Source organism: Netta rufina (assembly GCF_964035555.1).
Source record: "Netta rufina genome assembly, chromosome: 1".
Classification (NCBI taxonomy): Eukaryota; Metazoa; Chordata; class Aves; order Anseriformes; family Anatidae; genus Netta; species Netta rufina.
The window spans coordinates 144,373,426-144,386,689 of record NC_140123.1 but is presented as its reverse complement, the minus strand read 5'-3'; the positions used below and the strand labels follow the sequence as shown (position 1 = coordinate 144,386,689).

General features: G+C 38.5%; 1 protein-coding gene across 8 annotated transcripts in view; it reads right to left on the bottom strand.

Annotated features, from left to right (window-relative positions):
• BICD1 (BICD cargo adaptor 1) overlaps nucleotides 1-13,264 on the bottom strand; it is a gene marked incomplete at both ends in the record, with an annotated part of 169,178 nt that overhangs the window by 17,113 nt on the left and 138,801 nt on the right. For 5 of the 8 annotated variants that reach the window (XM_084306338.1, XM_084306339.1, XM_084306340.1 and 2 more), the window contains 2 exons: nucleotides 4,096-4,303; nucleotides 11,456-11,607. In XM_084306338.1, coding sequence (XP_084162464.1) covers nucleotides 4,096-4,303; nucleotides 11,456-11,607 — 360 coding nt within the window. Of the gene's footprint in view, nucleotides 1-2,839; nucleotides 3,031-3,985; nucleotides 4,304-11,455; nucleotides 11,608-13,264 lie in introns of all 8 variants that reach the window. The other 3 variants (XM_084306335.1, XM_084306336.1, XM_084306337.1) reach the window with 3 other exon arrangements.

Sequence of the window (13,264 nt, the reverse complement as noted above, 5' to 3'; positions counted from 1 at the left end):
TTCGTACTGCCACAGCTTGATGTCAGTAGGACACACGTGCTGATTTAAAGCTGAGGACAGTTAAGTGGAAGCCAAGAAAGAAATGATCGTCTCTTTCTTGAGAGGTCTTTACTTCAGTTGGTCTTCACTAGTCTTCATGAAGTTCTTCTCTGAAGAAGGCAGAAAAAGTAATCCCAGCTTTCTGTGGAGGGAGCCAGTCAAAGCTGGGGGCAGAGCATGGTGAGGTCAGCCTCTTCTAAACACCGAGTCCAGAAGAAAGTGCAAGAGGACAGGCATGGCCTGCCGACTGCAGGAGGAGCATATGACAGAGGAACCTGCCCAGTCTCTCTACCAACTTCAGTTCTTCTGGTTCTTGGTCTCCATCAAATGCATTCGCAGCTACAGCCTCCTAGCCCCGATGGCAGTGGGAGCTAATGGAAGAATAGGGAAGCCCACACATCACGTGGGTGAAATCTTTATGTAAAGGAAACCTTTCAGGACTTTAAAAAGATGAAAAAATAAAAAATAATTTAGGCCTGAATCATTCCTCCTCCACTTGTGAGGACACAACCTCAAATCAAGTTGTATTCTGCTCTGTAGTGTTTGAGTTTGGATGTTGCTCTTCTGCAATCTCTGTGATGAAGAAGCAGGTAGGAGTTGCTACATTGCTTGCTCACTTGCTTTACTGCACAGATCATTTGGGAAAAGAATCTCTTTCTGATATGAGGCAGACATTTTAAACATTCACTCTGCAAGCAGTAGAATAGCATCTTATTATACTTATTCCTTTGTTCTATTAACAACAACATATCTTCAAGAAATTGGTAAGATCAATGCTAATTCTCGACCTGATTCTGACATGAGCCCTGCTGATAACGGAATGAATGTGCTGAAAAAAATCACTGGTTTGAATGTGTTAGGCTCACAGAAATCAGTAGTACTGTCACAAGCCTTTATACTATGAATATTTAGAGATGGTGGCAGGTGAGACTCCAGATGAACATTATTTTCTGGACAACTCTATTTTTTCAGGCTGCTTTATCCCTTGGTCTCCGTTATTACAAAAAGTCAGAGACTGTGTCAGTGTCAATCAGCAGTTTGTGAACCTATGATGCTCTGTGAGGTATCACATGCTGGTCTATGAAAATGATGACAAAAATATAGTGCATGAAGACAGTCAGAACCCAGAGTTCCATATTAAAAAATCACATATTTTATGGTTAGTACTCACAATTTTGCAAAACAGTAAACTTGTCTCATCTGTTGAGCATTCTTCTTTTTAAATCATTACTCCTTCCAACCATCAGCATGCAAATACAATACAGAGGTCACAGGTCTTCAAACAAAGATCATCAAGTCCTTGAATTAAGGATTCTTAATGATTCTCCTTGGTGTCACAATCTATTGTAAATTGTAAACTAAAAGTGCAATTACAATTAGAAGTCTTGTAAATTGTAAGATAGAAGATTTGTCATTTTGGGGTCTACTTCCTTTCATTTCCTTGGAATTCCAAAGTGGAGTGTTTGGTTATACAGGAAACTCAAAATCCACTTCTTTAAAGAGAGGTAAGTGTCCATCAGAAGTTAAACCATTCTTATTCTGTTGAAGGATGAAGAGGAAGGAACACAAGAGACACTGCCAGTGTTTAGGAAATGGATTCCTGTCTATAGGGTAGAAAATGAGCACGTGGGTTTCCCTTTCTTAGCATACTGCTGCCTTCTCCAAATCACAAGAATATTGGTATAACTGCTCACACAAGCTTCTTCTAAAGTCAGGTGGGTATGCCCGCATATTTTGGAGTGTTGCCAACAGAATACAAAGGAGTTGTTGAAAGCTCAGTACCATTTATTTTATAAATGTTGAAGTCTTTAATTTTCTCACTCTGCCTTTTCCCCCTCTAGGAAACAGCTCTTCAGTTTATTTACTTCAACAAGAGAAGGTTTTGTTTAGACTCTGCGGTTTTACACTTGTCCTCTGAGTGTTACTTGCATGGCACTTCTCAAAGGTGGCACTGAGATATATCTTGTTGGCACTGAGATATAATGTATTGTATGGCCTTGTTCAGCTTTCCAGAACAGACTGTTACTTTAGCAGAAAGCACATTATGGGCTTTAACTTTTACATTTTCTACTTAAGCTTTTTGTGTATAAGAGATTTCAAAGCAAATGAACGAAAAAAAATTATCACCAGACAAGGGTGTGCACAGTTGAAGGCTGGAAGTTTGGCATGGGCACCGAAGAAAAGTAATTATTACTTTGTCAGGAACAGAGAGATGTCACAACCTTTGAAATGACATTCAGTTCGCATTTCCTTTCTACATATCGTTCTAAGCAGATACTACAGTTTGGCAGAAAATGAAGAGCAAAAGCTTCCTGTGAAGATAAACTTAACGATTCAGTTTCTATAAACTAAACCTCCAGTTAGTTTAACACTACACCTTAGAAACACCTCTGCTGCCATCAGGAGAGGGACACTGCTTAGGTTCGTGCACATCGCCAGCCACTCCATCATCAGTCCTCACCCATCTAACTCCTCTGTCCTGTTCGATTTGGGTCTTCTGTGGGGACTACCAACACAACCACCAGACCAAGCACCACCCGGGCACAGGGGTGCAGCCTCTGTGGATGCCAGCAGGACTGCACCCACCTATTCCACAGCAGGACTTCCCCCACTGCATCTGGAACCAGTTTGGGCCACAGCGAGCAAAATGTCAGCTCCTGCTGCAGGTGACACAGAAGGAGACATTTTGCTTTTCAGGTCACAAGAAGGTGCCCAAATTAGATTGCATCTGCAGTGTTGGGAGGACGCACTGCTCTGCTAACCACTCAGCACCACATGCACCCAAGGAAAAAATGTTTACCTGGTGTGGCCACGGTTAACCTTTTTTCCTTGCTGAGACGGTGCCCATGGATGAATTCACTCATGGAAGGGGGGCCCCTCAGAAGATATGATTCTGTGGAAGCGGGATGAGGGGGGGCTCTTAATAATTTCTGGAGGTAGGTCCCTGAAGTCCTGGGATGGCTCTGATCACAAAGGGAAGGTGAGAATAGTCTTGCAGGAGATCCAAGAAAAATACATATGGAAACAAAAGAGTTTTACTTTAATTACCTTTCAAAGCCTCACGAATGACAACATCATGTTAATTTGATTAACAGGTAAAAACAAACTAGTGTTGCCACCCCATGTCATTTCCACAGCAGAGCACCTTGCCTGCATGGGAAATCCTGGTCCATATTAGGGGAGGAGGAGATGAGGTTGACTTATATCTCAATATCCTGGAGTCGATATGTACAAGGCTCCCTGAATGTTCTCTGCTTTTTGCATTGTGACTAGAACGTACAAGAAAAAGGAATGATTATCTAGGACTTCTCTAACAGAGAGTCCTTTTCATCTTCAGAACCATGGAGATCCCCACACCTATAAAGCTTTGACAGGACAGTCACAAGACAAGATGAGAACTCACTGCTTGAACAGCAAAATATTTGCATTAGTTTATGAATTGCAGCCACCCCCCTTCAAAAGGTTGCTTGCTCCTATGCAGAAAAATTGATCGGAGTGAACACATCTGTATTCTTTTTGCGCTGATGAAGAGCAAGTGAGCACTAAAGCTTAACAAAGCGATGCAACTTCTTTTGTGTTAAGCATTGAAATGCTCATAGAGAACAATCCTTTTTTATTTCAGATGCTCATTATGGAAAACCTTAAGGAAAACTTAAGGGAGAGTTGTTAAAGAAAATACATTCACAGTAATATTAAAGACATACAAGATGCACTGAGACACTGACAGATAATAGTGCAAAAACTTTGCATTAAGAAGGAAGAAATAACATTGTGAGTAGGAGGATCAGAATGACATGTTGCCAGGCTTTGAATTTCATTTTCATATCTTCCCCACCTCCTTCTCCCCAAGTGCAAAACAAAAAAATAATAATGTTTACAATTCAGTGAACGACTTTAATGAAAGTCTGGCCACTGCACTGTACTATAAAGATCACTGCATGCATACCTTTTCCTCTGAGTGCCACTGCTGACCAGTAAGTTTGGTTGCTGTGGGCCCTGACTATGCAGGAGGAAAGTGTCTATGGTTGGCACGGTGGCTGATGCCTCCTCACTTACTTTAGGGCTGCCGATCTTGCTCTTTCCAAGCTTGCCTTTGCTGCGTCGGGACTGCTCATGGTCAAACTCTAAATCCTCCAGTCGCTGGGTAAGGGCAAGTTTTTGTTGGATAGCCATGCGCAACAGAGAGTTTAGTGTCTTCTTCTCATCCTCTGCAGCTGCTAGCTGCCTTTGCATCTCATCCAGCTGCGTGACGTATTCATCACACCTGGGAAAACAAACAGGGCAGAAATCTGGGGAACTGGTCCAAGAACCAACTTTACCAGTGATCATATTACCGGGCCTCAGTTGCAAGCATGGATTCAGATCCAAGCTTTTGTTGAACCTAACCCTGCAAGCAGACAGCCTGACAACTTCTCTTCCCACTTTGAACAAATACCTACTTGGATCTGAATGCCGAAACTTCCCATTCAGCAGTATAACCTATGTCTAGAATATCAGAGTATTCTATGACTATAATATGCTTCTAATGCACATAACTAGCAAATGGAGGATAGGCTTGGGATTCTCCCAAGGTTAACCCATAAATAACAACTTGGGGGGCTGGTTCAGCTGGTAACTCACCATGGATACAGATGTCTACTTATTAGATAGTAGTATGTTCCACAGATAGTAATATCTACTACATAAAAACATTACCAAAAAATGATTAAAAACAGACTAAGTATTTTGAACACTTCACAGATCAGATTTTGTGAAATTAGAAACCTTCACTTGTTTGCCATTTTTAATTGGTTAATGCAGTAATATTCAGGAAGCCCCACACTTGGAAACTATTTCACATTTGCTGTTGAGCCTTCTGGAGGTGTGCTCAGATATGAAACGTCATGGACACTTACTCCTTTTAAACCCTCAGCCTCTCTTATCTGCATGAAAAACTTTTCATTCTTTTTCATTAGCTTTAGATCGCTGAGATAGATTTTGAAATAAAACCACCTTTCTGATATGAGTCTGTTAGCATTTAAGATCAAATCCAACTTAGTCTTGCTTTTTAAAAATGATTCAATTAAGTTAACGCGAAGAGCAAGGCATTTCAGAATTTCTTAGTCAATTTTTGAAGTGAAATAGTTTTGGTTTATTAAAAATAGAACCATCTAACAAGTAACAACCAAGAGTGAAAAATGTATACCATCAGTGAAATGATTCATGGCTAGCAGCACTATCTAACCATAAGACATTTGTGGCGACATCTAACATTTTTTCACATTAAATAATACAGATTTCATTAAATTTCCTCCCCACATGTGATATGTTTAAATCTAAGTAGATATGCTGTGTAATTACATAGCGTAATGGATGATGATTTACTTTTATCAGTACCATTCTCAGAAAACAAGCAAAGAAAATAATTTTAGGTTTCCTTCTCCGAATGGGTGAAGCAATAAATTTTGAATTATTACAAACTGAGTGATGAAACTTGTTTGTAATTTTAATCTTCTCCTTCAGAAACAGAAATAAAGCATACTCAAAAATTCATACTTACTCTTCACTCACATACACACACACATATATATATTGCACTCTCCTTTTGAATAATTTAGGCACTTTAACTGGAAGCAAAATGACTCAGCCAGCCATAGCTTCAGCTACAGTTTCAGTATTATATTTCTCTACAGGACCTTAAAAAGCGTAAGTATCTGTATTTTAGGCCTGAGGAAGAGAGAGATTTCTGAATTATTGGTTGGCTTCAATTCAACTTGCACCTATTTCTACTGCAAGTTATGAGATGTTTATTGATGTCTTAGCTAGTTTCTTTGATAGAGACATTAGAATAAGCCAGCATTCTAGAAATTAAAATGAATTCATTTAAAATAGAAAATGTCTGAGTTATCAGGGTTTTAAAGACTCATTCTTGTAAACAGATGGATCCTGTATCCACCTCCCTCTTTTTCTCTCCTGCTCTCCTCTTGTCTAGATGAGACTTCTTTTCAAATATGCTTTCTATTAAAAATTAAAATTAAAAAGTAACATCTGCAGCAACACCTGTAGCACTGTGCCATTAAAGGAATGAACTGTCTTGCTTTAGTATGCCCATAAGCCAATTTTCTTTTTAGAAGATTTTTTTATTTTTTTTCCTCAGACTTTTAAATATGTTCTCGTATCGAGACATCTGCTTTGTAAAAAGAGCATAACTGAGCAGTTAAGAAACATAACCTCCTGAGGGTGGATACCACTAAAGCAGATTTAGGCAAAAATGCTTTTCACTACCTGCTATGAACAATAACAAGATAGTCCTAGAAATGTGGATATGCTAGATGCAGTTAGCTGGCCTCACACTCAAAACAAAAACAATCTCATTAATACATTTTCCAGCTGTTCTCGCTAACTATATGCCCTTCCTAGAAGTCTCCCCACAATAGCAATCCAGCATTCTTGGCAGTTCACTGCAGTGTTTGGGTGGTTCCAGTCATCTGACCTCCACCACAACTCGAAGTTTCCTATTATTTTGCACGAACACATGGCCCATTGTCTCTGTGTTTTGTTGCTCAAGTGCATATATTTTTTGAGAAATAGCGCTCAGAAAGGTTAAGCCTAAATCAGTCAAATGAAGGCCATAATTGACTTTAGAAACTGCTGAATTAACAGCCTCAGATCTTCTTGAAGTCTGCAGCAGTGAAGGTTATTCCACGTAGTGGGAGGTAGCCACTGCCTGCAGACATGGTCCTGTAACGAAATATTGCCTGATATATGCAAGTGAAGGATAAAAAGAAAGGTGTTTCCAATTAAAAAATTAAAAAAGCTTTACACATGTTCATATTGCCTTTTACCCACACATTTTATAAACATTGGTGAAGTCTCACAGCATACAGAGGAAGAAAAAGGCTAAGAGCTCTTAAGAGAGAGGATTTCTGGCATGGTGTGGACCACTGCAGAACAAGCAGGGCTCCAGGATACACCAGAGCTCTCAATGGATCTTCTAGAAGTGCTAGAGTAGTAGTTCATAACAGGTTAGGTTACATCCTCCTGCATCAGAGCTCTGTCACAGTTTCTCCTTTGTCTCATGATGGGTGTAAGCTGCAAGTGACTAGTAAATTATCTTGTATGTTGGTCTTAAGATTTATGCAGTGTCAAGTTTTCACATATTTCTTATTTCTCCTGTCTCAGAAAGGAAGCAGACAGATGCATAAGCCTGTTTATTTTGTATCAAGTGATCCAAGAAGCTTACGTAGGATTTTTTCATATTTCTCTGTCATCTAGGAATGCAAACCAAATACCAAGTCAGGCCTAGGCAGAATTTCAGTCACACAAATCATAGTAGAGCTTGAGCTAAACCCAGTGACATTGACAGTGAGAAATCCTGGCTCTACCACATAAGCAAAATTCTCTTCTGCTCATGAATGTTTTCTCATCCAGGATAGCTCTGGGATCTGTCCATACTTCTTAACCCATGTCTTCAGCACAAATTTTCTTTAAGTATTAATCATAAGAAAACATCTTGATGGGTAGAGAATAAAATCAGTACATGTAGTGTCTGGAGTATGGCAATATCTTGAGTAATATTTCTCTACTTTTGAATATCTATTTAGCATAGGAAAATAAAAGTATGCAGGGACTCAGTAAAATTAGCTTTCTGAATCCCTTCAGGATCCTTCTGTACAGACAGTTGTTTCTCTCCTTCGTCACGAGACATTTTATCCCTTCCCCTCTCAGCTCAACCCCTACTCTAGATGGAAAAACTAGAGTTTTAAAGAATTTGTTTTTTATTTGCCCTCTAGAGGAGCACTGGCTGTCAGCATCACCACCCCACAGCTCACACCATGTCAGTGTCTCGGGGCTGGGGCAAGGGGCAGCAACAGAAGGGGCAGGAAAGGCTCACACCATTTTCTGCTCTGGGAATATCAGAAGCAGCACAGTAAATAAGTAGACAGAAGCTGTGAATCTGACGGGCACCACATAGCCCTGCTATCAGGTGGGAATTTAAACTTTGCCCATTCCATGCATCCCACTCACAAGCAGCCACAGAAGATGACTTCTCCAGCAGAAGCTGCAGCAGCAGGCTTAATGCACCATTAAAATATATCAACAAAAGTGCTACCATGGAAGAGCCCTCATCAGTGGTGTCTACCCCAAAACATTACCACAGACATAAAGACACTGAGTTTTAAAAAGCAAAACATTTATGATGCCTGAAAATGAACAGTTAAGGTGTATAACAATCAGCTGTTCTTCACAGCTGGCAGATAAATTTCATCACTCCAGTTAATTCCAACATTCTGACCTTCTCTAGCTCTCTAAACTTTCCAGATAGATGATTAAAAGAGTCTAAAAAATTGAATTTCTTTGTCCTATAACTGTGGTGTATTTTTTGTGGTTTTAAGATCCAAAAGGGTTGGTGTAAAAATTGAGTGATTTAAAAAAGCAGCTGTATCATGAGTTTGATAACAGAAAGTTTTTATACTTTTGTTTTATTTTTCTTTTGTGAAGTGTGTTTGGGGAAACAGGAGCTTGAACTGTGGTAAGAACATATTCTTGCAGGTCTGAATTAAATTCAGAAAGGGATCGAGGCTAATGAAGAAGGAAGAAGGAAGCTGTAGAGATCAGAACCACAGAGATTTTGGATTGGGAAACAAACAGTCCAGGAAAATAAAAAGAGCGAAAGAGGTATAAGGCCGGACAGAAGGAACTTTGAGCGGCAGAAGAGATCTGAAGAAAGGAACTGAGGAATAGAAGGACGCACAAGTGTCAAGGGAAAATCACAAAAAAAAAAGGAAGACTCTTGCTTTCTGCATAGGGAAGCTTTGCAGAAAATTGTTGTCTTTACTGTTCAGACTAGAAACACATCCGCTATACTCTCCTTATAACATGGCATGAGCTTTATGCAGTGGATATGATGAAGGATCCATACAATTCAGCACCAGAATGAACGTCCATTTTAGAGTCAAGTGAACAGAAAAGAATGGGTTATGAAAAAGGATATTGCTCAATCAAGCAGCATGTAAAATCATTTTGAGACCTATGAAACAACTCTACTTTTAGAGAGATATTCTCCCTATAGGACAAAATCAATAGTATCATGTGATGCAGGATTACCATGGAAATCACTGTTTTATTTAACATAAGACTATATATATAAATATACATATATATATATGTATATATACATTCAGCATTTATATATATATATAATTTTTTATATAAAATATATAAATTTTTATATTTAAATATTTATATATATTTTATATATATATATATATAAAAATATATAAATGCTGAATGTTGCTATCATATCAAATGTTACTGCATAGAGAATCTTGCATTCTTCTATTTCCAAACAGGTTTCTCTTCTTGAACAGACATTTATAGTATATTGTCTCTTTGTCAATTAAGCAAAAGCTATTCCAAATGAAGTACACAGAATGAGTCAATGATTTGAACGTTTAGGAAAATTGATTTAATTATGAAGGTCATTAGATTCCAGGGTAGGGAAGGAAAAGCAATATTCTACAACAGAAAAATCTATAGAAGCCCACTGATATGCAAGATGTTGCAGTGAGTGACTTTTAATCACTGTCTCTACAAGATACTGGTCAAAACGTATGACCTCAAGGGCAGGAATACATCCATAGGTCCTGCAGTGAGTTTTTAATCACAACTGCATGGCATTTACCAACAGTAGTCGATGCTCTGAGTGGGGGTTATCTCTACTAATATTAGACATTTACAAAGTGGAAATTGGTAACTCAGCAAGTGACACAGATTCCTTTTACAGTTGTAGAAGAGACATGTTTCACTACATCCTACACCAGATATCTATAATAGGCATCTAAATGAATGGCACCCTTTAAGCTTAATTCTTGCAGAAAAGATGCTGCTGCCTCCCGCTGGCTGTAGGGCATGCCTTAAATCCAGCAGAAGTGTGCATGTGGGATGCCTGAATACAGTAAAGAGCACTCAGTACACCAACCTAATATTCTCTTTAAGCATCAGCTTCCAAATCTTTGCAAACTTGTTTCACCTCACAGGCTGAGATTTAGACTCCACACATGACCCTTGTTTGCTTTATGCTCGTGATGCCACACCTCTCTTCAGGAGTTAGTAGCCCTCCAGGTAGCCTTATAGAGTTAGTACATTCATTTACCTCCTAGAGTAATGAGCCGGTAAACAAAGATTGACACGTGCATTTCTAAAACACACACAGAAGTTTGCTTTCCTGAAGGCATTCTCTAGATGGCAGTGAAATGAATGGAGCTACCTTGGTTCACACCACCTGATGAGTTGGCTCTTCATTTCCATTATGGCACTACACGTACTCTTCCAACGATGAACCTATGATGAATTTGTACACAGCACCAAAGTCACAGCATGGAAATGGCCCCTTCTCCATCCTTCCCACCTCTCAGCTGCTGCTGCTACCATGACTAAGCAACAAAAGACTGAAGAATGCTGGAAGAGGTGAGATGGCACCTATATAGTGCAGGGAGCACACAGGCACAAGGCATGAAGAAGTCTTATCACTTACGGACGAAAGCACAAGCAAGAAATCTTCATTGTGTTCGATCACAAACAGGGAGAAGAGGGAGGGGGAAGAAATAATAGAAAAAAAAGTCCCAAGATTGCTGTTTTCTTTGCTTATTTGAGTGTTAAGAATTTATTAATGGAAGCACTGGATCTTCAAAAACGAAATACTTGTAGCTAACATTTTGAAAAGCACCTAAAACCAAAAGCTCTTTTAAGAATGTATGGAAGAAGGAAAGAAGAGAAATGATTAATTACTGTCCTGTCAGGAGGACTTATGCTACAGAAGGTAAGTGAAACTTTTATCCTGTGTAGAAGTTAATAAATTTGATATTACAGCTGGAGAAAATAAGAATTCATGTTGGAATGTGAAATTGCAGTGACCTCACAATTATTAGTGCTGGATTACAGCACAGGCTGGTTGATGAAATAGATTTTTCTAGTGGTAGGTAATAAATCTCATGATAATGAAGCCGTAAGATTCTGAAGATCTTCATTAACCATACGACAGCTTTATGTGACAGAATCACTGTGTACTTCTGAATGTGAATATCAGCCATATAAATCTCCTATTTGATTTTCACTTAAAAAAGCCCTATAAATGCAAATGGACTGAAGGCTGATATTGGCATTTATAACACTTTACTCAAGGTTGTATTGACATTGCTATTCTCCAGCATTATTTTCCAAGACATGCATCCCAGTAGCACTTGAAAGCTTGCAAGTTTTGCACAGCAAGCACTGCAAGACTCGTTCACCTTCATCCAGCAAACCCTTGACCTTGCAGAAAATAATTTCTGTCTCTCCTCCTAAGTACCGAACATACACAGGTATGTCTGTTCTCGCTTTGCACACTTATTTACTTTTACAGTGTTGAGTCAGACAGTGAAATCATTTCCCTTACCTGGTTGCAAACATTGCTCTCAAGGATGAGAAGGTTGCTGCATCTTCCTTCAAAGCCTTAAGTTCATTCCGTAGCTTGGTCATGGTTTCAGTCACCATTGCTTTTTCATTTTCATACTTATTCTTCAAATTGGCTAATGCCACTTCAGCTGTCTGAAAACACAGATAAGGATATTTGCTTATGACAGAGATATCTGATAACAACTCAGATTCCATGCTTGCTTTTACTTTAAGTTTCCTTCTCCATTCAAACAGCAAAAGAAGGTTAGACCTGAACCGTGCCCTTTAATGGCATCTTTTAAGTTGTCCACCATAAAGTAAGGAAAAGGAGAAAGCAGTTGAAAGGACAAAGCCAATTATAATGCGCTGGCTACAACTCAACACCTTAAATGTCTGTGCAAAATGGTTCAGCTGCATGTTGAGGGCTCAGGCAAATGAGCAAGTTACTACAGCTTAAGGATTTGCTACCACATCCTTGAGAAACAAGGTGCATCTCTGACCACGTTGCAAATGGGACACACGGCACATTAGACTCAGCCTTGGTATCTGAGGGCTGAACTGACTTGGTTTTCCTCATGCTTTCTGCCATGGCTTTCCTTGCATGAGGTGATTGCTAGGGTGTGACAGCTGGTTTTCATGTCTGAACACTGGCAATACATACTGTTGAGCTACATTATTCTGTCAGCTTTAATTACTACAAAAAAAGAACAAAGAAAGCGTAAATTACAATTTTCACTTAAAAGGAAAGCAAGGCTTTGTAGCCACCTATTTCTTTATTTCTGTGCTTCCTTCTTTCTTTATTTTGTCCATTACCTCCACTAGAGTTCTTCACTTTCCTGACTATCTAACTACATTTTAGTAATTACATTTGTCTTATATTTACAAGAGTTGAATCTTCTGTTTTAGTTATGAAATGTAGTATCATTTTGAATTTATTCAAAATACGTACTTTATAGGGGCTTTACACTACTGCTATGAGACATTTTAAATTATTGCCATTGAATTACCTGAAGAAAAAATGTTTCCTTTTGAATTTACCTAGAGTGGAGGGGGGCGGGTATTATTTTTTCACTTCACTTAGTGCAGAATAAGTTGTAGCATTTCATATCAGCAATGAGTTTTCCCTGTTGATCTTGTGGGTTTGTGAACCATCATAAGGGGAAAGAATTGTGGAAAACATTATTTCAAAGATGCCAGCAAAGGGATGCTAATGACCAAATACTTGGAAACTGATTTTAAACTCAGTTTTCTGAATCTTGTCACTAACAATGCCTCTTAAGAAAAGGACATTATTAACATCTCCTACTAAAACACAACTCTATTAATTTGTACCTGGGGAAACAGCAGTTACAAATGGCCACACTAAAATAAAAATTCCTTTTTTTTTTCAATTATATATCCAGCAATAAAGTTTTCTCTACTTTCACACTAGTTTACATTGAGAAAATTAAAAAAAATGCTAATAACTTCCTGAAATTTTAAATATTTATTGTTTCATGTCAAACTTGAAATTATCAGCAACACATTGTAAAATAAAACAAAACAAAAGCCACTTAGGGTTTGTAGAAGCCTTGATGACATATGCTTTGTTATAACGTAGGATGGTACCATCCTACGCCTTAGCAAGAAGAAAACAGAAATCATCAGCTTTCTGTGTTTCCAGCCATGAGCAAAAATTAACACATAAATTAACATGGAGAAGAAAGATTAATTATGTTTAACAAATATATATTTTTTAAAACAAATCTAGAATGTAGTGAGTCAGCAGACAAATTCCTTCTTAACAGGTATTATTAAATCAGATTAATTT